At 31.4% G+C, this 22970-nt stretch overlaps 1 protein-coding gene across 9 annotated transcripts in view; it reads right to left on the bottom strand.

Annotated features, from left to right (window-relative positions):
• LOC116771672 (high affinity cAMP-specific and IBMX-insensitive 3',5'-cyclic phosphodiesterase 8) overlaps window positions 1–22970 on the bottom strand; it is a 112668-nt gene that overhangs the window by 4286 nt on the left and 85412 nt on the right. For 7 of the 9 annotated variants that reach the window (XM_032663568.2, XM_032663569.2, XM_032663572.2 and 4 more), the window contains 10 exons: window positions 20557–20616; window positions 6069–6126; window positions 4322–4489; window positions 3944–4146; window positions 3498–3681; window positions 2717–2893; window positions 2532–2564; window positions 1635–1727; window positions 1057–1308; window positions 518–734 (listed from right to left, as the gene is read on the bottom strand). In XM_032663568.2, coding sequence (XP_032519459.1) covers window positions 518–734; window positions 1057–1308; window positions 1635–1727; window positions 2532–2564; window positions 2717–2893; window positions 3498–3681; window positions 3944–4146; window positions 4322–4489; window positions 6069–6126; window positions 20557–20616 — 1445 coding nt within the window. The remainder of the gene's footprint in view (window positions 1–517; window positions 735–1056; window positions 1309–1634; window positions 1728–2531; window positions 2565–2716; window positions 2894–3497; window positions 3682–3943; window positions 4147–4321; window positions 4490–6068; window positions 6127–20556; window positions 20617–22970) is intronic. The other 2 variants (XM_032663570.2, XM_032663567.2) reach the window with 1 other exon arrangement.

Here is a 22970-nt window from a genome sequence, read left to right as displayed (position 1 = left end):
ATAAGTAGACCGAGAACAAATTAAACTATTGGAAACTTTGGCGATTTCATAATAGGATCTGGAATAAGCCTATTGTCATTTCATTTCATTTCAATCATTGGATAGAAATGAGAAGTTTTAATATCATTTTATGCTTTTACTTTTCCACAAATTTTAAGGCACTTGGACCAAGGCTTGGACCAAGCGTCATGACCGCTTGTTTGTTGTTATCCAGTGTTTGAACGTATTACGTCTTGGGTAAAATTGTAATGGCAACACCGCGAGCACTGTTTAATCGGTAATAAGATAATTTAATTATATTTTGGTAGATGTGTTTGTGTCAATCCAATGTTTAATTCTATGTAAACAATACACAAATACACGTTACAATTAGTTTAAATGAAAAGAGATAATAAGCAATTACATCGCTAGGGTAATGCATTTACCACCTTCTGCTTCATTGCCACCAACAATCCAGTAGAAAAATACTCATAGCTCTATCCAGTTTGTTTTAGTAAAAATGCATCCGAATACTTACTGAGAGTGAGTTTGAACGTGAGCGCGGCGTGATGTGACTCCAACACACAGACGTCGTTATAGAGTATGGCGAGGGAGTGCCGCGAGTTGCAGAGGAACGCTGAAGAGGTCCCGGGGTGGTCTATGTCATGAGCGGCAGCGGATATCAAAGCAGCCGCCGCCTCCAGCGGTTCCAGCACTGACTTCAGACGATCCTTCTCCAGGAAGAACGCCACCGCCTGGATTATGATGTTTATGACGTGCAGGTCTTCAGTGTACATTGATGATATTAGTATAGTTTTTGTGTGCTTTTATGGAGCACGTTTAGACTGTTCCAGGCAAGTCAACAATGGATTAGTAAATAACATGCCACTCATTCAAAAAATATCATTTCGTTTTTTGTAACATAAAGCTAAATAAAATGTTTGGATGGAGAGAAGACGTATAAATTAAAAAGGCCCAACTTAGTATTAAAGTTACACAAAGCCATAGCTAGGTGGTAAAATAAAAATTTAAATTGCATTAGGAGCGGAACCTGTCATTGGAAGTTTATCACTACACCTGTAAGACATCAGCGGCGTGGGTGGAGTTGTGGTAGGTGTTGACGGCGTGGTAGTTAGTCTCAATGATGGTGAGCCAGTGGAGTAACGTCCTCTCATCGCACTCCAGGGCTGAGCACACGTCGAAACGACCCCCCATAAGGGTGAGGCCCAGGTGAGTGAGGGGGCGGCCCCGTGTTAGATCCTCCAAGCGGAAGATCTCGAAATCCCAGCTCAACGCTGTATCTAAAACCTCGCGGAGTTGACCTGTTGTCTGTTTGAAAGAGATTTTGTTTAGAAATATAAAGATTAGGTTAGGTTAGGCTTAGAAAATGATAGGATGAGGTTTGGTTATAATTTTTCAAGGGTTATTTTGTAAGGAAAAATAATCATTAAACTTAAATAAATATTATACATATAGCTCCGAATTAAATTTTAATGTTTGTGTATCATATAAAATTTTGGAAATTTTCAAGCAACATTTTCTATCAACACCCGCTGGTCATAGAGAAGAAATTGTTGAAATACATAAATAATTATTATATTTTTGGGCCGACAGACGTGAGTGTGTGAAGTGTGTGCGCGATATATCAGTCTCACCTTGTGCTTCATGTTTGTTCTGTTCGCTTGGGACCTGACCACCGTGGAGTCGTTGCTGCTTCGTCGTGAAGACAGCACGTTTGTTGTGCCTTGCTGCAACATTATCATATATACAATTCAAATACTGCATCATTGTGTCGTTTCGTAAATATTATGTGAAATGTCTGATTTTATATTACATTTAAGATTAATGTTATACAAATTTAAATGTTTAAATTTCCTAACAACATAATTCTAGTACGTACAAATAATAATACTATAAAAGACCATTTCTATATAGTTGAAAGAGAAAGAATAGACGAAGATGATGAGAAAACACAGCGATAGTTAATTAATGGCTTAAATATATTAGTAAATGTGAATATCTATTAACAGGACAATAAATTATGATATATTTGGTTTAGTATTTTTGTATCTATATTTAAAATATATAGTTTGTATATAATCCAACGAAACAAGATAAATTCTGTAAATAGACTTGTTCCTAATTACGGCAGCGTTCAATAAAGATTGCGTTTGTATCTATCAAAGAATTGACATAGAAGTATATTAGTAAGTTTTATCACACACACATAAAAATATTAATTAATATTACTTTTAGGCTTTCAGTTATTTGATTTTTTTTTAAAGTGTAATAAAAACGTCTTGGTCCTGATATATTTTAAGGCAGTCAGTTAATCAATATTAGTTTTTATTTAATAAAACAATGTCTTTATAATTATATAGATCGTTAGATACAGACGAGACAGGACATCTAGGATAGTATCTACTATATAAGATAGTACTAGAAAAACAAAAAAATAAAAACATTATTAACATAAGACCACACACTAATCTACTTGGGAAGAAAAGAGGACGCCCACAGTAGAAGAGATTTGTTTAATATAAACCTCGTACCAGGTAAGCAAGGTTTGTGTTGAGCTGTTCCCGCTATCCCAGGACAGGATCATGGGCAGATAAATATTTATGAATATTATACAACAGATTATATAAATATAATTACACATAATATCTAGAGATATTTAATTTAGTAAATTAATTAATTAGGTTTTGTTATATTTGCTATCCTTATATATACTCACAGATAGTAAGGCCCCAATGAGGTCGGTGGCGATGGGGTCCTCTGCTCTCATTTTGGGGTCTTCTCGCATCTGGGGGGAGTAGAGCTCGGAGGTGCGGAGCATGTCGACCGCACGCTCGATACACGCCACAGTCGAGGGCGGAGCGCCCTCCGTGGCCGTAGAGAGAAGAGATATCACCTGATGTAACGAGGTCATATAGTGAGATCTGACACTTTCGCGAGTATCCGTTAAAATAAAACTAATATTTTTTGCATTTTCAACGCGTTTATAATCATTTTACTTAAATACTTCCGACGTTTCGGTTACTTTGCAGCAAACTTAGTTAAAATAATTAAAACCGCGTAAGTAAATAGGAAAAGTATTAGTTTTTTTTTTCAATTAGTTTATGATATTGTTATGTTTATAGAAAAAAAAAACATTTAGGGCCGATTTTGAAATAAATCTTGAATTTGTAAATTTGTTTATTATTCTTACAGTAAATGAAAAATGATTAATTTTTCAAGTTTGATATCTCTTACAAAAAAGTTATGATCAAACACATGCCTTTTTTAAAAGATTTAAAGCATCTGTTTGTGTTGTTGTTTTAAGTCTTATTTTAGTTGTTTTAAAATTAATTGTTCTGTTGATGAAGTACTAAGCTTACATACAAAATACAGTTCATACATTTAGTCCATTTGAGAGAGTTCTTCAATTGTAAGATTTGAAAGTGTATGAGGTCAGGTCACATCAAAGGGGCACAGTGTGAATTCGAAGCCTGAGAATCGACATGGTATGTAAAAACCTTAGTAATGGGCGCCTCGAGCGGAAGACCCTGAAGTTTTGCGAGAGAGGTCCGTCGCAGCCCGTCAGATGCTACCGATCTAACGTCCAGTGAACCTCGGCGGATGGAATGAAGCGAGCCCCGAGCGCGCTCGCCCTCCAACACACCCGCCGCCTCACACACTAACACCACGTGGGATGTACTTCTACATGCAAGATATATATCGCACAATGAATTCAAAAATGATTACTTCTTGAAATTTATTTAGCACATTATTATGAAGATACTAGGAGTAGGAACAAAATAAAAAAGTGAATTTAATACAACATAGGCCCATCTTCATAGTAGGCCGTTACATCGGAACAATTTTGTTTAATGAATCATACGAAACATTAACATTGCTCCAGATAATACTATTCAAGGACAGTTAACACGTGAACTATACGAGTAGTGCTAAAGTATATGACCTGTTTAACGCCACCGAAGATCCTCGACACGGCAGTAGTACGGAATCAGGGGTTGCTCTGCGTCGAAGCATGATCGGTGCCTCCCAGTCCCGGACACCGCTCGCGGCCAGTCGGAGCGCTTCTCCGCTAATTGCTTCGGTCAAAGGTCGCGGACCTTCTTCGATCCTCGAACCCACGACGCGGCACCATGATTTATTTGTTAGCTTCAAGGTGAATGACAAATAAGTTACTTAATTGATATTAATTGGATGGAAGTTATAAGGTTTTGATAAGATTCTGTATATTGATAAAATGAGGGAAGAAAAAATAGTTTCAGTATCTCTAAGTTTTCAATTCGATTTCTCCGCCGATTCAACCTAACCTTTGTAAGATACTAACAAGTATTCTTTGCTGATCATCTGTAACGGCGACCAGATCTCTGCAGCGGTCAGCAGCCGCCGCAAGCGCTGCCACAGCGCCGATTTGTGCACGAGCTGTTGCTGACGCTGCCCTAGCTTGAAGCATTTCCGCACACCACGCTGAAGCGCTAAGAGTTTCCACCATAATCTAATGATAAATAAAAATATATGTGTACTACATCATTTTTACATATTAAATAATATAGGAGATATTAGGTTTAATACCGAATTGAATACGATCACCTTCTAGTAAGCGTATTCATAGCAAGAAAACATGTTAGTGACAGGTTTTCCTATACTCATATAAACCTCGTATAAATGAGATTGTAATTCGAGAATAGACGCAGTTTTCGATAATGTTCAAATGTAAATAAAATGCGATCAATTTCACCAAAAACAGAACCTCAGATTCAAGTAAAGCTCTTTAAAAGCACTTCAAACTACAGCAAACAGATTTGGATATCTCAAACTAGTTAATGGCCTTATCGCCTTTGACGCCCCCGAGTTACAACCCCTCCATAAAGAGTCGTTATGTTTAAAGTTCCCAAAACTTCAGTTCGCTATAAATTTTAATGAAATAGAACAGGAAGTAAGTTTTAATATGAATTTCACCGAGGTATTATTTAAAGTCGTCCCAGGTATCCCAGTAACAAGATTAATTAGATTGTCGTATTTACTTCCATAAACAAAAAACTTTCGGTGTCTTAATATTTGCTATATTAAAAACTTATAATTCGTACCAAACACTATCTTGCCCAACTCTTAGGTTTAAAAAGTATTTTTACAACAGTGAGTAATAGAATTAAGATCTACATTTCTAGAAATTCACAGTAAAATTAAAATGTTCGTCACACGAAACCTTTAATATCTAACGGTATAAAAGCTTTACCTTGTACTGATAACGAGATATTTTATCAACAGCTATTGAATATCGATAGTATCCGCGGACGGGTGGGGGCGAATCCATTTTTTGCAAGGTATCTCACAAATAACCTACACAAATACAGCTACAAGTTGTTCAAGAACAAGAATGGTATGAGCAAATCCCATATACATATGGCTGTAATATATTTAATTTTATTTTCATGTTTTACATTTATGAGACACTGATAAATGTCATATCAATCGAAAACTTTCTTTTGTGTATAATATTAATAAACAAAATTTTTATTTGCTATTAAATTATTATAATACAAATTGTATGGAACAATGTTTGTGTAAATAAAAGTAGAAATGTACAAAGTTGTCCAGATGTCTCTCAGTTACTGTGACCACATTCAAATTTTGATGGATGGACCCTTAATTGTGGGCTGGAATTTGTTGACCTCGGACGGGGTTCACTTACAAGGCAATGAGGTCTTTGTTTTCTTACATTTACATGTCAAGGACTCTGTAAAAACAGGGTTCGACGGACAAAATTAACGAAATAAACGAAACATTTGTGTGAAAAGGACGATATATTATTAATTTTGCATTGTAATGTGCTAATTTATTCTGAAGTATTAAACTATTTTAAGTTATTTGGGCTCTTAATAAACATGTTTCGCTTTCAGCTGATGTTTTTATTTAATTCAAGAATATGAAAAACTAAAGTTCTCAACTCGTTTTAGTCTCCAAAACTTATTATTTATTACCTTAAGTACCCCGTTTTACATACATAACTTTTTCATTTAAAAATTATTGAATTTACAACAAAAGTTTCTACTTGTCGGCAGGAAGTGACTCACCCTATTGAAGCCAGCTTCCAGATAAGGTAGTACGGCAAAGTCATCTTTCAGATATGCACTGAAACAATAAAACATTTATGTATTTCATTAACAAAAACATACATAATTATTATATTCCCATATATGCACCTATTTCATAGGTTAGGGATAGACTTGACATAAGCTGTTTGTAATTAAAAAAAAAACGTATTCCTAGAATATTCAAGGAAATTTTCAGCTTGGCTAACACACCTATATTTTGATAGGAGAAGGTATATTTAATATATTTTTATAAATTAATTTACATTTTCATCAATAGTTACCACAATAATATTTTCAAATTCCATCTTACATGGATGTTACGTATAAGTTATAAAAATTATTAACTTGGATTTGAGAATATCGTCCTCGCTTTAAAATATAAGAGCGTGGATTCGCAATATACTTCATATATTTCCATGACGCATCCAATAGATAACAAGACGACTCGTTAAGGAGTTGTATCTGAGAAAATAGCTCCAATGTAATATTGTATGAAGCTGTAGAAGTATCATATTTATACATTAAAGTTATTTTTTTTATAAAGAGAACTCTTTAACAAAGTGCATTTGATATAATGGTACTTTGACGTCGTAACTCCATTATGTGAACATAATGAACGTTCAGCGGTGTTGGGATATTAACGACATTTTATACGTTATTATTTTTTTGTATAAAAATATTTCACTTATTTGCTTTTATGTTCTAAATTCAAAAAATATCGCAATATGTTCTGCCAATATCAAGTGAAGACGTATTTTTTATATATAATTTTACTTTTAACTTATACGACGCTCCTCCTATTTCTAGTTTACAAAGTTTTTTAATTTGAATTAATAAACATAAAACTTCCTTAATTGGATACATGTAAAATTTTTATCATAATTTTCAGCGTAAAAGTGATTTTCGTTTAATTAACGTTGATTCCTTTCCGTTTCTTGTTACCTGTCATGAGTATAATTAATTGTAAGTTTTTGAACATCACGTTTTGACACTTCGGATTCCGTAATAAAATAAATTTCTTTCATAGAATACAAAATCAGCGAAAAGAACAAAGATTAATTTATAATGAACATAAAGTATAACGAAAGTATATTTTATAATTAAGAAACAAATAATACAATAAATAATAAATATTGTCTTCAAAAATCTTAAACGAAAAAGAAATATTTCGTATTAATATAATTTTATTAAACCTAACCGTCTAGAACTCGGTAAGATATTTAAATAAAATGTTCACTAAAAACAAAACCAAACATGGCCTAAAACTGTGTATCCCTGTTTCTTATACAAACATTCTACAGTAAATAAGATAAAATAGAATTAGCAGACGGGGGAAAATAAAGGAGGGTTTACAATATTTTATTAGCTTGTTGGGATACTTTTTTATTTAATTTATATGGATGAATGGTTTTCAAACATTTTGTTTAAAATAAAGTTGACTGTTAAAATAAACTTTGAATGTTTTATTGAATTTTATAACAATTACATATTTTTAATATTCGTATTACTGCTATAAGCAGTTAATATTATATATAAGCATTATTACTGCTTACGTCTGTTATAAATGAAGGTTTCCAACAGTTAGAAGTAAGCTTACATAAAATAATAGCGATTATGGTTAAGAGACAATTTTATTTCCCAGAATTTCTTTTGTAAATCAAGCTTTGTTTTCTTCTGAACGACTCAACATGGCAACACTACAATGTTATTTCTTTTTTTCATGTTGATATAATAGGGTGAGCGTCCTGACAAATCTTATCCTACAGTTAAAATAGCAGAGGCTCGAAGTTTTTTGTGTTTTTCTTAATGGATCATCTATATATTTTAGAAAGACAGTCTTAAGAAGTGGTCCATTTTTTCAATATGCCTCTACAATCCATAGAATAATTGGGATCCAAAAAAATATGTTTACGTGCCGCCCTACCCACATAATTTGTAATTAATATTAAATAATTATAATAATCTATATATTGCTTTTGAGTCATTTTTTCTTGTTTGGCATTAGGAAACAATTGGTGGGTGTACATACGTATTTTACTTAATAAAACGAGAGTTGTTTTACTTGTATCTTTATCACTACAGACAGATTATATATTAATATTTTTCTTTCATGTTTTATATACATTTAGGTTTAGATCACAATTCACATTTTTTTTCTCGTCGCAATCGGTTAAGAAGTAAACGAAATGTGCCTTTATGATGAATTTTACAAAAGAAAATTTTAGTCTGCATTTCAGAACAAAATGTTTTAGGACTAGACATCATAAAAATAATTTATTATCGCCTTAAAATATATGACAAATCTCTAGCTTAATAGAATTTAATAATGACTTATTATTTCTTCATGACTGCTTACGTCTGATCAAAAGATATTGATATAAATTATTGAACATGAAATAGATTTGTTATAAGAACATATAGAAATATTTGTAACGTGTTGTGAACGGCTAATCGAAGTGACAGTTGGTTTCTAGACTCAAGACAGAAATGACCTCACTAGTCATTATTTTAGATATTTTATATATGTACATATGACAGATTATGTATGGGATCGCTTAAACACGTTGGTTTGCGTTAAAGCAATAAATCAAAACAAAGCTAATGTTTTTTCCCTCTTTTCTAATGTAAGTTATAAATAATGCAACGGTTTATATGATATTTCAAAGAGACTAACTTCAACTTAACGCTATGGAAATATTCAGTATAATAGCGGGTTGCCAGGCGAGGTTTCCAGCCCAGTGGAGTGAAAGCGGCAAAGATCCAGTCAAAAATGTATTATAAATCGCGGCTCATCTACTTTGTCCGTTTTAAAAATATTAAATACGAGATTATAAAAGATTTTGCATACTCGTATATATTTTTTGAATAATTTATGTTTTTGATGGAGTGAAAACTTCCTTTTACTGTTGCTAAGCCCCAATACACTTCTGGTGAAATCATATTATACAATATAAACGTTTACAGTCTTAAATCCTTATTTATTATTTAGTAACTACTAAATAATTCACATGTCGGCAGATTAAAACGAAATTAAAGTTATTTATTCATTTAAGTATACTCGTAGTGTCTCCTATTGCTTAATGTCAACATTACAAGCATTTAATGCAAGAATTAATAGAAAAATATGACACAGTTCGGTCTCACTGTTAAAAGTTGTGGAACCTGTTGTAAAATTCATTACTAAGCGATTCAAGAAAAACAGAAAAGTTAAACAAAACTCTCTGTTAGTGTACGGTTTGCTAATATATTTTTATTATTTTACAAAATTATCATAAAATACTAAAGGGATGATCTATGTACAAAAATGCTATCAATAAAGAAAAACAAATATTCTCTTAAGTAATTCAATTTTCTCTGTGGAAACCATAACATCGGCCTTTGGCATAGTTCCACCCATTAGGCAAAGTCACGCCTGCAACCAATCAATCGGGTTCCGATATGTTGTCTAATAAAGCCTTGCCAAATTAGGTCTGAATGGTTGCCTTAAAATTTGAGCCGAGAATGATAAGCCAGTATTTTCGCCGTGTCAGGATCTTGGTCATGGATAGTAACGCATTCCTGAGACTGATATTACGCTGGCTGTCAAGAAGATCCCTTGGCGATTTCTTGAGTTCTTGGGAATCTTAGCAATTTTTACATTAATATCTACTGATAAGGTGAGTTTGGTAGTGTTGTTGAGTTTTAATTTCAAGGCTATGCAAAAATATAACCCACCGTATTAATTTATACAAATTAAATATCATATCAACTTTTCAAGGCGCTTGCACATTTTTGTCTGTCTGCATAAATTCTGTATTTTCATGTCGTGTCAGTTCACCACCACCTAAAGATGCGATCGCTTGTTTTGACGGAAACGCAGGTTCTATGTCCTACAGATGCGGTTGCTTTGTCTAACCTAGTAACACTTTTGTTTATAATCTTCTATATCGAGCCAGGTTATGTGTGTATGTCCAAAATGACTCTGTTGTCGGTGTGTCTAACAGATTCAAGTCTCTTATTTCTCCACCTTCTGGATTTTGGTGATTAGAAGTGTGGACAAATTAGATTACGCCGGTATTTAATGATTGGACAGCGATGACCAGGAGACAACTTAATTATTTAAACATCTCATTGAGGGTGCTGATTTGGTGCTATGTAGATCCTTTTAAGCACTGCTTTTTCTTTTAGGAAACTTAAATGCTGACTATCAAGAGTGTTTCTCTATATAATAACGCTATAAGAAGTATGGAATATCGTTTGTTGATGCAAGTCTTTCCCAGCTAATAAACTAGCTAGCTAGCTGTAACAGATATTGAGTATATTTTTATTATAATTTTTTGAATATTAAAAAAATATATATCGCGCGGAAAATAGAGGTATGGACAGCTAAGTAATTGAAAATAAATTTTAGAGGGAATAGGATTAAAATTTTTTTTCGATAAGACATACTTGAAAGGTTATTATTGTATACATCCAATAGGCATATAATACGATACCGCCATGTATAGGAAATTGAACATAAACAGGTTTTAAACTTTAAAAAAAATATTTAGTAAAAAAACCAGGTGCGAGGTAAATGGATGCCATTAGGCCTGATTGGCGTTCGCAACTTTAACGTCACTTTGACAGCAAAAAGTTAAAATTTCAAAGCCGTTCGCGTCATGTCAATAGCGCTTTGCTCATGACACTACACAGAGTATTGTGGGCGTGATGGAAAAATTTCAAACCAAATGTGTTACTTTAATATAGTTGACATCGTTGTTAAAACGACGCTAATAATTTGTTTGGTAAGTGCGAATATGAAAACAAATGAAACGTTAAATTTGTCACGTTGAATTTTAATTATATTAATCTGTAAAATTTAATATACGGTAGATGTTATTAAGTTAACGCTCCCAAACATTGTAAATATTTTAATATATTATGCAGCGTGTTTATGTTTTGCGATTCGGATTACAAATTTTTGTAATGAACATATTAGTCAGCTTTTTTTGTAGATGCAAGTTAAAATGTCGGTTTAATAATTTTTTTATTATATTAGGATAAATATTTATGTATGCCTGTTTCTTGAAATGTTATATTTTTCTATTCTTATTTTTTTTATTATAATGTAAAAAATAAAACAGTAATATATGTTTGGACATATCTAAGAAAAACTTTTTGGTCGGGATTAGGTTATTGTGTGAGGCTTACTCTCTTTATTGTCATATACTTAAATGTATTGCATAATTTAATAAATATGCGTTCATAATATAAAGAATATATATATTAAAATTTAGTAAATGAGACCTCATTTATTGTATTCCAATACACGTGTGGTTAACCGCTATGAGCTTTCAGCTATGTCGGCTTTATGGCCGATGAAAAGTATTGCTTCATTAATTGGACATATAAGCATATTTTTGGTTTTATTAAGCATAAATTTTTCATATGATTTGGAAGAAAATTATGATGGAATTCAGTTTCATTATATACAAATTCATCAAGAGGTCTAACTAGTTAAATAAATAAAATGTGAAATGTCTTATTGATTAACATGTCATAATACATTTGTGTGTTTTTTTTCTATGTAATAGTTAGCAAACGAGCAGACGGCCTACTTGATGGGCAGTAGTCACCGTCGCCCATGGACATCCGCAACACGTTGAGGCTGCGTTGCCAACCTAAGTTCTTGAGGAAAAGGGAGGTGTGGGAATAAGGAATAACAGAAAAGGGTGGGCACAGGGAAAGGATAATCGACTCTCTCACTCATTGGACGAAACGCAATCATTAATAACTACTTCACGCCGATCTTCTATGAGGAGGTGGTTTTTCCCATGTTTGGGCTGTAGTTATTTGACCACAGCTAGGCTCTACCACCTATACTGTTGAATGAACTATAAAAAAACACTATTTTCAAAACAATTAAATTTAAATCGCAGTCTTGATATTACATTTTATAAATAAAACGTTATTTTACCGTTGTCCCAACAAAATCAATTTCAAAGAAGTCTTATTTCACTCAGTGAGCCATAAATCCATTAAGCTGCAAATTTAGTTGAAACCACAGGAGGCTCTGATAATTGCTGGTTAGAAAGGCTGTATAATTTAATTGTGCTAGATAAAATAGAAAACCACTCCAACACAAACATGTGTTTGAGTGTGTTTGTTATAACGACGTTACATAATTACGACTTTATTTTTTTTTCTATATGAATAGATTTTATTTTATACACGAGAAATTAATTAATCTAACGTGAGACACGTTATTCCAGAAGGAATTACTGTAATAACCCTAATACAATTATTAACAGTAAAACCTTTTTTATATTAATTAAACTCATAAGCTCTTTATTTTATACGCAACTTTTTATTATACCTTTGTAATATATTTTGCTCAGGAATATTTTTTTCTCAGCTTCTCAATTGAATTGCATATAATAACTATAGGATTTCATCGAGAAAGTTACATATGCATTTTTGTCTTCATTCATCACTAAAACAACCCACTCTTATCCATGGGGATTAAAAAAAAGATAGGTTATTGCAATTTGCAATTTGGATTTAAAACAAGAGCCCTTGTGATATCATCCGACGGATCGAAAAAGCCGATATCTATTGTTAGAATACGTTTGCGTCGAAATCGGATAAATGTCAAATACGTATTACTTTTATTGGTAGCTGGATGGAACGGCGGACGGGAACGGACGCAGAATCAGAATTCGTGTCCGTTTATCGCATATAAAATTCTTTTACGCTGTAATGTGTTGCCTGTTTTCCGTCAGAAATTTTATGACATAAATAATATTTTGATGTACACCACCAGGGTTTATGTTCTTCGCATTAAATTATAATCGTGGCATCTATAAAAGAATTCTTTATATAGACGGGGAGGAGAAAACCTTAAATTATATCAGACGTTTCATCATTAGTTTGATCATTTCCAGCGTGATATGGTTTATATCAATTACGATAACTGACATCTGAGGCTAGTAAAACTAGTAAAGGATTATAGAAAGACTATATTTGTATAAATGAAACTAGTATTTTTCGGATGAACTACGCGTGATTTATTTTTGGAAAAAACTACATACTCCCGACGTTTCGGTTACTTTTCAGCAACCGTGATCACGGGCATGTGATCACATCTCGTCTACCCGTGATCACGGTTCATCCGAAAAATACTAGTTTTATTTAAATGAATACTCGCGAAAATCTTAGATCTCACTATATTTGTATTTTACTTTTCTAACCCAGATGTAACCATGGTCTTTAAATCGAATATGCTATATTGCCACTATTAAAATTATTCGAAATTTGAATATCTTTATTGTTCAATTTATTTATGTAGCTCTTCAAGATACCAAAAATTTTATTTGTTATAAATAATATAATTTTCCGTATAACAGCTTTATTTCGTTTAGGTCATAGCACGGACGAAGGAGGTTTATATCACAGCAACCTTATTAGTGGTTTAGGGTCTCGGCGGTGTTGCTTTACGGCTAGCTTAATTAAACCCGTTTATTTTTTACCACCTCTTCGTTACACTTAAGTGTATAAGGCTAACAACGTTTCGCCTAGCCAAGTTTGGACACCTCTAGGAATGTCCAATTAATTGAGTTGAAATTTAAATGAAATTATTCACTTATAACAATATTTTAAAACACCGATGTATATATTATGTTGAGTACAAATGTATGACAAAAAGCCTTTTTTGACATATAATATTTTATATATAATATTTTTACTTCAATAAAACAATACGTATATGTAGTATCACATTATCGACAAAATTATGGCATCCCTAATTGGCGATCGATTGCAATTCGTTTTCTCGTCCCTACAGAGTAAGTAAAGGGGTTAAATTAAACAAGATGACATATTGGCGATGCACGTTCGCGTTTTATTTCTGATGTAGCAGTTTGCATATTGATTTTTGTGATGTAAAATATATTGTGTAAGCTCCTTCCAATCGCGTTAATAGCGTGTTGCATTTTAAAATATGCAATAAGCAACGACCGCTTAGCGGATATATAAGGTTAAATGCCTTATAAGATTTGTTTATAGCGTTTATGACCGAATACGTTAATCTTAATATGTACTTTAATAAAAGGGAATAATTTTATTTATCTTGAATTACATCGTGTTCATTTCATAGTTCAATTATCATGAGGTATCTGTGTAAGACCGTGGTTAGGCAAGATATTATGCTGTTATAGGATTTTTCCAATACGACCTTCGTGAACTGTTCTCATTAGAAGTTGTCTAATTTAACATTTAATAATCTTTATATAACATATATATTTAACTAATAATAAGATCTGAAGTGTCTTGTAATAATGCAATTAACAATGTGAATGTTATTAATTATTATGTTTACTAGCAACAATAATAATCATTTCCCTTAGAAAGGGGTGCGTGTTTAGTGATCGTTGGATATTTTTGTGTTGTTTGAGTCACGCAATCGTCTGATGACAGGTTTCTTGAAACACTTAGTACATAGTGATAAAGGTAATTCTACGATCTTGTCTATTTTATACAAGATTATAAGTAAGACTTAGTTAAGACATTTGGATTCTTGAATAGATTCAGAACTCATATAATCTATTGACATCACTTTATGTCTTGTACGGTTAATGTTATGAGTGTGATAGTATCGGCCACTTGGTTTAAACAGCTCAGTTTTTAAAAGTGTAAAAGCAAAGGAGTAAGAAAATAAGATATATCGTATGCTTATAACAGTACCAAAATTTAAAGCTGAATTAACACAATAATGACCTTCGTTTAGATACACGATAAATTATAAGTCAATAATCAAAATTGGAAAATCGACGACATTCCAATTTTCTTTATTTAACAACAGAAGTAGAGTGAAAGGTTATTGTTTTAAAATCCCCTACTACAAGAAAATATGGTTATGGATATGCAATTAAAGTTTTTATACTTTGAACATAATTTGTTTTCAACAGAAGATTTTAATTAGTATAAAACCATTCTCAGCAACGATGTTGATGGGAAGCCTCAATTGAAGTTCCTCGCAGCAACATCAGTTTATCAAGATACCAAGACGTCAGTGTTACTAGAATTAAAAATGATTAATGAAAATTTCTATGAATTTTTTTTTTCTCTAAAATATTTCTCTCACTATGTAATTATTTTTATATTATTCTTCATTAAATTGACGTGTATTTGTATATTATAGTTATATATTTTTTAATTACATATATATGTATGTGTAAATTTTCTCTTTTTATAAATTTATTCGTAAGTGATTAATGTTCGTGTTTATTTGTAAGTGACTAATCAACTTATTTAAGTATATATCTTTTTTGTTTCTCCTGTTTACAGCTACCTTTACCGCAAATTCACTTGTTTTCTATATCAAAATGGCTTCTGGCAAAGGTCTTTATTAAGAGTTATCGTTTGTGCATCACATTTTTTTTTCAATATTATAGCTATAACTGTTGTTTTTTAGTATATAAATAAAAAAATATTTTTGGGATACAATATTAATATTTATAAATGTGGAGTATAGATTTAGTAGTTACGTGTTTTATGACAAATGACATGTGTTTCGCGTAATACAGTCGAATTATTTTAAAGCGCTTAAGCCTGGACTGGACATTCTTTTGAAGCGATTCATTGCTACGTTCTCATACTACAGTTATTTGTAAATCCGAAAGTAATGTCAATTGAAACAGGAGAGCGCTATCTGATTAAAGGGAAATATATTCTAAATATGCGATCACTTTAACCTTTACGAAATACTTTCAAGTGAAACGGTATGTTTGAGATCTTCGGAATGTTTATCAAAGAACGGTTGATTTATATAATCTTGTAGATAAGTGTGCACATCAGATCAGAGTCGCCGAAGGTGGCGCTCGATATTTCAAATAACTTAATAAATAACGCACATATCCGAAGAGCCATATACTAAAGAAGTTTTAATAAACTCCATTCATTTTTTACGTTTGTAACACTAATTTCAGTGTCAAAAAGATTTGCCAAGAGGATAGTCTTAATTACAATATTTATATTGTATATTTCTTACCAACCTCATTGATATTAAATAAAACCTATATAATGTTATATTATATACATATGTTATATTAAAAACCTACAAAAAATAGTATGTTAGTAGTACATTAAAATATATTATTTTTGATTAAATACTAACAATAGTATGATAGGCTGGGGGGATCTATTACGGAACATTGTTTGAAATCATCTATTCAGCGAACGTCCATTCTGTGGCTTTTGAAGGATTTTCGAGGAATTCAATAATATGGAGAGAATATTGGAGACCGTAAATGAGATCGGGGAGAATTATCGCATACTCCGGAAACAACATGTGCCGGGATATATGTATAACCATTTATAACTGTTCTTGAGTATTTATATTGAAAGATGTGTTTATATTTGAATTTAGTTTCAACAATGTCTGGATATACATACATACTGAACGAAAATAGTCTCAAATAGAACATTGATATAATTGTTGTTTTATTTGATAAAAAAATTTGTTTATTTTCCAAATATGCTTTTAAATAAGTGAGTGATATAAGGAATACGTTTTGTATTAGACAAGCGTGTCTTTGTCGTTCTTACAAATGAAACGAAGTTCCAGTAACTTCGATCGCTACAGGAAACTTCGGATAATCTTTATCCTTCGTTCATTAAATGTAATATCTGTTATAAGTTATTTTTATAGCCTTTTGGTCATCCATTATGGATTCTTCTTATTATCTTCATATTATTGAAACGATGCGACATATTGCTTACATTGAATTCGATTTACTGCAAAAAAAAATACCTTTAACGTTATGCATGGAATGCAAGATATTTACGCATCAATAAAAATCGATTTCTGCGGAAATTCTCAGCTATATTGGGAATTCTTTATAACAATGTCTTGACAAATATTTTACTCTCTCGGTTTGGTATTTCTGGTATGGATCTCAATGGCCAATAAAGACGAATACGTCTTCATCATTAATCATTGCTTTTTTCCACTCATTGGGACCAATGAAAATCGAATAAAAAAAGTATTTTTATTGATCAAAGAAACATTAATATAGTGAAGTAATTATTCCGTAATTCATACGCTTATGAGTAAAATAAATCATACTCACTCACTCACTCACTCATATCATAATCACATAAGTAATTGTAATACAATTCATAATATTAATGTTATTAAAAAAGCTACCTTTAAATATTGTATAATAATATTTGTGTTCATCTAAACATTTTACATAGTTTTATCCTTTAATGTTTCCTTTGAGGAAATAACTTTTCTTCATTCAGTAAATCTGCGGGAGTTTCGCTATATTTAAACGAATATTTTTTTATTAAACCTACACAATTTTTTATCGATCCCATTTTAGTATTTTTGTGAATAAAAGAATAAATAATCTTAGCTTTCCATTGCTATTGTTTAAATTATATTCAGAAGCTACGGTGGTTTTGTCCAATGAAGGATCCATTACTGACGACATTTATGGAATTCTTTTTCTAAATTTTATTCAATGTAACCTCATAATGCTGTATATATTTCATGGTAACGAAGCATATTTATAAAGGAAATCAACATCCTCTTTAAATTATATATTTTTCATGACGTTTCCGACAGGTTGTATAAATTTTTTTTTAACATTAATAGACATAATTTTTTTTCAGCTTGTACCAATTACAATATGTACAGAAAAACAGTATTAATATAGCTATATGTATGTCAAATGCAATACAGTAGACCAATAAATAATTAATAATGAAATTACAAACAGACAATTAAACAGTAGCCCTGCTGTAGGAACAATAATTTTTTTAAAGATTTTTTATTGCATTATACGCAGACACAAAGTTGATTGATGAAATTTACTGAAAACGTGAAAATGTATTACATTGTAAATAGAGTTCAGGTTTAGTGTCCATCATATAATCAACGGAAGAGACGACATGAAGAACCCTTAACAAGTATCCGGGTACATGGCAGGACATAACCTTGATTGTATCCGGGAAACGATCGATCTTTCCGGTCTCCGAGATGTATTGCCCAGTTTATTCCAGAAGTTCAACAGAATTATCTGTCATAGCACAGTTTAAATTTTTCATAAGTTTTTCGAAAGACATTTTAAAACAGTTATGCATCTTAACAACAATGTTATTCGATTCCTGTTCTTATAAATAACAGCGTTCATTGTTAGAGAGGAGAATACAATAAAGTATTATGAAAGGTCCATTATGAATAAGTCATCCGATAAGCTTTTATGTTAAATAAAGTCAACCTACACATGTCTAGTCAAATACCATCAGCATCTTTGTCGGGCCTAATGAGATTTGCCCTTTGTTTGAAGGGGCTGTTTAACCACGTCAGTAATTTGTGACCCTATCTATCAACTTAATTGTTTGGCTTCGAGGTCATCAAACTGAGAAATGAAATCCACTTCTATGATTATTTATTCGTCATCATCATCAGCCTATCGGAGCCCACTGCTGAGCAAAGGCCTCTTCTCACATGGAGAAGGTTAGAGCATTAATCACCACGCTTGCTCAAGACGGGTTGGCGATTTCAATCTTATAATTTTAAATTATAAGACTAGGTTTCCTCACGATGTTTTTTTTCACCGTCCGTCAGTGGTGTCTAAATAATCTTAGAAAGTACATATGACTCGGAAAAGATCACATTGGTACTTGCTAGGTTTCGAACCCGTACCCTCAGGTATCAGAGGCGGGCCTTTAACGTCCAGGCCACCACGACTTCAATTATTTATTATAATAACAAATTTTAAACATATGTTTGTGAAGTCTGTCAATAGTAAAGTTCCTACTAACTGGCTATTGATAGAACCGAGTAAACTTTGTTAAATCTCAAAACTTAGGACTAGTGGTGCATACTATTTTTCTTGTATAGTTTTTTAAGCGATGTCTGTACATAAGTATTAGATAGACGTAATTTTTTTTTTGGTCAATTAATTGACTCGTCGATGGCAAAATTACTGGAAGTAGCGAAAAAACCAAATGTTATCTGTTACATCATGTTATGGCAATTGATTTCAAATTGAATACAAAACCTGTTAGCATTCGGAATTTAATATTGATAAAATCTCTATTCAGTCAGAAACATATGGCGAGATCGCAATAAAATTCAGAGCACGGAAGTACTATGTTAAAATTTCTACCAATAACGAACGAACGAACAATAACGAAATAGTTACCTGCAGCTGTAACTCGTTTAATTATTACTGTGAATAAAAATTCCAAGTACAGGAATCCAGTTAGTTATGTTTTTCTGTGTAATACCTACATTATTGTTTAGATTGAGTAACGACGCATTAATCCGAAACTCAGAAAGGGATTCCTTTGTACTTTTTTTATCTCATTTATTTCACGAGAAAAATGAGTAATGGCCTTCTCTGTATTTATTCTAAGTGGCCGAGATATTATTTTTAAAGAACATTTTTTTTTGTCCTCTTTCTATATTTTACACGTAAATTTTTCCAGCATCTAAACAAATGAATTTGAGCGACGTTTCTGAGTTAAGTTACATTATATATAAATGTATAAATAATAAGTGTAACATTTCCGAACTGTATTTTTTTACGTATGAGACTTTTAATCAACAATGTTTTTACTGCTATTAAGGCAATAAGGTGCACTACAAATGTGGTAAGGCTCTTACCTTAAATTAATCAGAATTTTCTCTTGAATATTATGAAACGTCTAATATTATTCATACTTGGGCTGCTTCAACTCGAAACTATAGGTTTTAAATTTAAGTAGTTAACTAAAACGAAAACGTATAGTCTCTGTCTAAATGAAACTAGTATTTTTCGGATAAACTTACTAGTAACGCGTATTTTATCCGAAAAATACTAGTTTCATTTAAATGAATAAAACTCGCGAAACTCTTAGATCTCATTAGTCTCCGTCTGTTTAACTGGCTACCTCAGGGTTTAAATAGACATGAAAGTATTTATGTAATATTTTCTGCTTCAATTTCTTTATTGTCCATTTAAATTAGTGATAAAATTCTTTATTTTCACTATTCTTTTATATTAGGATCATGTGTATTATGCCTTAGATGTGATTTAATTGCAACTGAAATATAACCGGTGCATAAATGTAATAGGACTGGTTGAATTCGAGAACGGATATTCAAATTAAACCGGGATCTTAATGTAGTCTCCATCAATCATCTGAACGTTTGATTTCTATTTCATGTTATTATACTACTGCAATTAAAATGACGTCATGTCCTGCCAGCGGCTACTTTCATTTCTCAAACTAGTAATAACACATTTTAGTGAATAATTAAAAACAAGTTAGTTTATTCGATAGTTTCATTCCCTATAAGAACCAATAAATTTTTTCTATTCAAAATTACTACATAATTTTTGATACCGTCAACGTTACGGCTGTTATAATTTTTTTGTGTGTCGTTTTAGTAGAGCGATCATTTAGTTAGTTTGTACGCATTATAAAATAAATAAGACTTTAAAAAACTTACCTTTTTTTGACCACTGCGATTAAGATGACGTGTTGCGTGTTCTTCATTCCGCGTATAGCACTGTAACAACGATTGTATATAGTTTCGTAGTACATTAAAAACAAAATGGTGTACATGTTCGGACACTATCTGTGTAAGTTACAAATACTTTTTTATTCAATAAGTTCAAAAAATGTTTTATATTTATTATTTAAATAATAGTCTTTAATATAAAGATTAGATTACACATTAGGTTTACTTCGTTGTTATTTTTTCTGTGTCATTTTAGTTTTTCAGTCGGTGATTGCTTGTTGTGGACGAGTTATAATATAAAAAATTTGTATAATAAAAACAACAATTTGAATAAAATAAATTTCTTAAGAGAACGTTAGTATTTAGTTCAATATATTTCACATCTTCTGGAAATTTAGAAATATTAAAGAAAATTTTATTTCTTATTCGGCCCCATTATAAAATTTTTAATGTAATAAGTTATTTAAATAACTAGAATTTGAAGAAATATTAAATAAACTTTTTTGGTTGTATGTAAAATTAATTAATATTTTCATGCATATTATCGAAGTTTAAAAAAAACTATCATTGAATTTTTGGAATTATATACCACCCAATATAAATTGTCAGTCTTGAAAAATATTATCTATATATATATATATACTTCAAAATCCCATTTTTATATAAGAATTCAATTGTGGGTAGAATGAGGTACCTGCATATAATTCTGTTGTATAAAATAAAACAAACTAAAGGCTTACTGGTATGAACTTAAATTTGGTATAATAACGTTCTGGTCTGACATGCATTTAAACCTTTGAAGCTTTTACTGTGGCCGCATAGTTCTAGACATTTTCCATTAAGGGGTGGTTCAGGAGTGGAGGGAGGTTGATCCCCCGCACCACTCACTCCCGTAAAGGGACGAAGGTCAAAGTGCTCGATGAGATGTAATTATAAATGTACATAACGTTTTATTACTGTTTACATTTCTCAAATATGGTTAGGTACTTTTAAGTGAGAAATGAAATTTATTTAATTGTGTTGTTTTAATAAAAATTTTCATCTGAAACTTCACGGATATTTCTATCGAAAATACAAGGACATAATACTATGTTTTTTTAGATAGGTTAAATCAGAAGCTCTTATAGTTAAAGGACGGAGTTGCGATTAGTTTGTTATATCTGTACAGAAGAATATTCATTATTTGAGTTATGCTTCGTATTTCGCACTTCACGCTTTTGGAGGTTCGAATATTATCCTCCATCGCGTTCTGATCAATTAAACACTCAAATTGATTCAAAATCAATGTGTATTGATTTTGAATCAATTTGGTCTAGTCCCCGCATCTCATCAATAACACGACACATTAAATTAAATGTCAAATTGGACGTAGATTAAAATCATATTTAATTTATTGCACAAATTTTAAAATTAAATTATCTTTACTTTTCCCCATGCACGAAACAAAATTATTAGAAGCTAGACCACTGTTTTTTGTTACAGTTTAAACATTTGGTTATAATTTTATAGGAAAAGTAATAATAATAAATATGTGCACCCTTTTCATACAATATACCGGGTTTAGAAGTAAATACAGAGGTTATTAATATAAAGAAACACGACTGGATTAATAAAGATCCAGATCTATACAATATTATACATTAAATTAAAATAACATAACATAGAGACAACATTATACATTAATCAACACAAAAGAAATATTGAAAAGACTTGAAGGTTTCAGTAAATGTGATATAATTTTATTTATTAAAAAAAGGGCAATAGCAAATGACTCGCTTTATTCTCCTGTCACCATGTTTTACAATAAAACTGTCTGGACGCTGAAAGACCTTTTAAAGGAAAAAGAAGCGTGATACGATAAGCTCTGTTTATAAGACCTAGGACCTGTCTTGGAAGTCCTACTGGTTTTTTGCATTTTATTGGGAGGCCATGAATAAAATCTATTAATTGAATGATGTTGCAATTAGTGAACTATGGCTTGGCGATAACTTATGCAGGCTAGCTTAAACCTTAAGTAAATGTATTAGTGGAAAATATATAGCCGACTAAATGAAGTATTACAATGGGATAAAAACAGTGGATTATTGCAATTCCTAATACCTACAAATCTTTATGAATGTGATTGCTGACAGTTAATTGACATCATGATTCTAACCCGAAATATGACCCAAACAAAAAAACAATAAAGTCTTAATTTCTTTTTATATTTGCTTCTTTACTATAATTATATTAAAGTCTATAATGCTTGAAATGTTTTCTAGAAACTGAATAGTTTTACTTCTTTTCTATTATTTATTCCAATTTGTTTTGTTTGTATTAATGTGAAAGAATCTATGTGTTGATTTCTTCACAAAAACTAGGTATTTTTCATTGAAAACGTCGTCCATGTTGCCAAAAATATT

Source organism: Danaus plexippus (genome assembly GCF_018135715.1).
Source record: "Danaus plexippus chromosome 16 unlocalized genomic scaffold, MEX_DaPlex mxdp_31, whole genome shotgun sequence".
Classification (NCBI taxonomy): Eukaryota; Metazoa; Arthropoda; class Insecta; order Lepidoptera; family Nymphalidae; genus Danaus; species Danaus plexippus.
The sequence above is the reverse complement of the archived record's forward strand: the minus strand, read 5'-3'. Positions and strand labels throughout refer to the sequence as shown.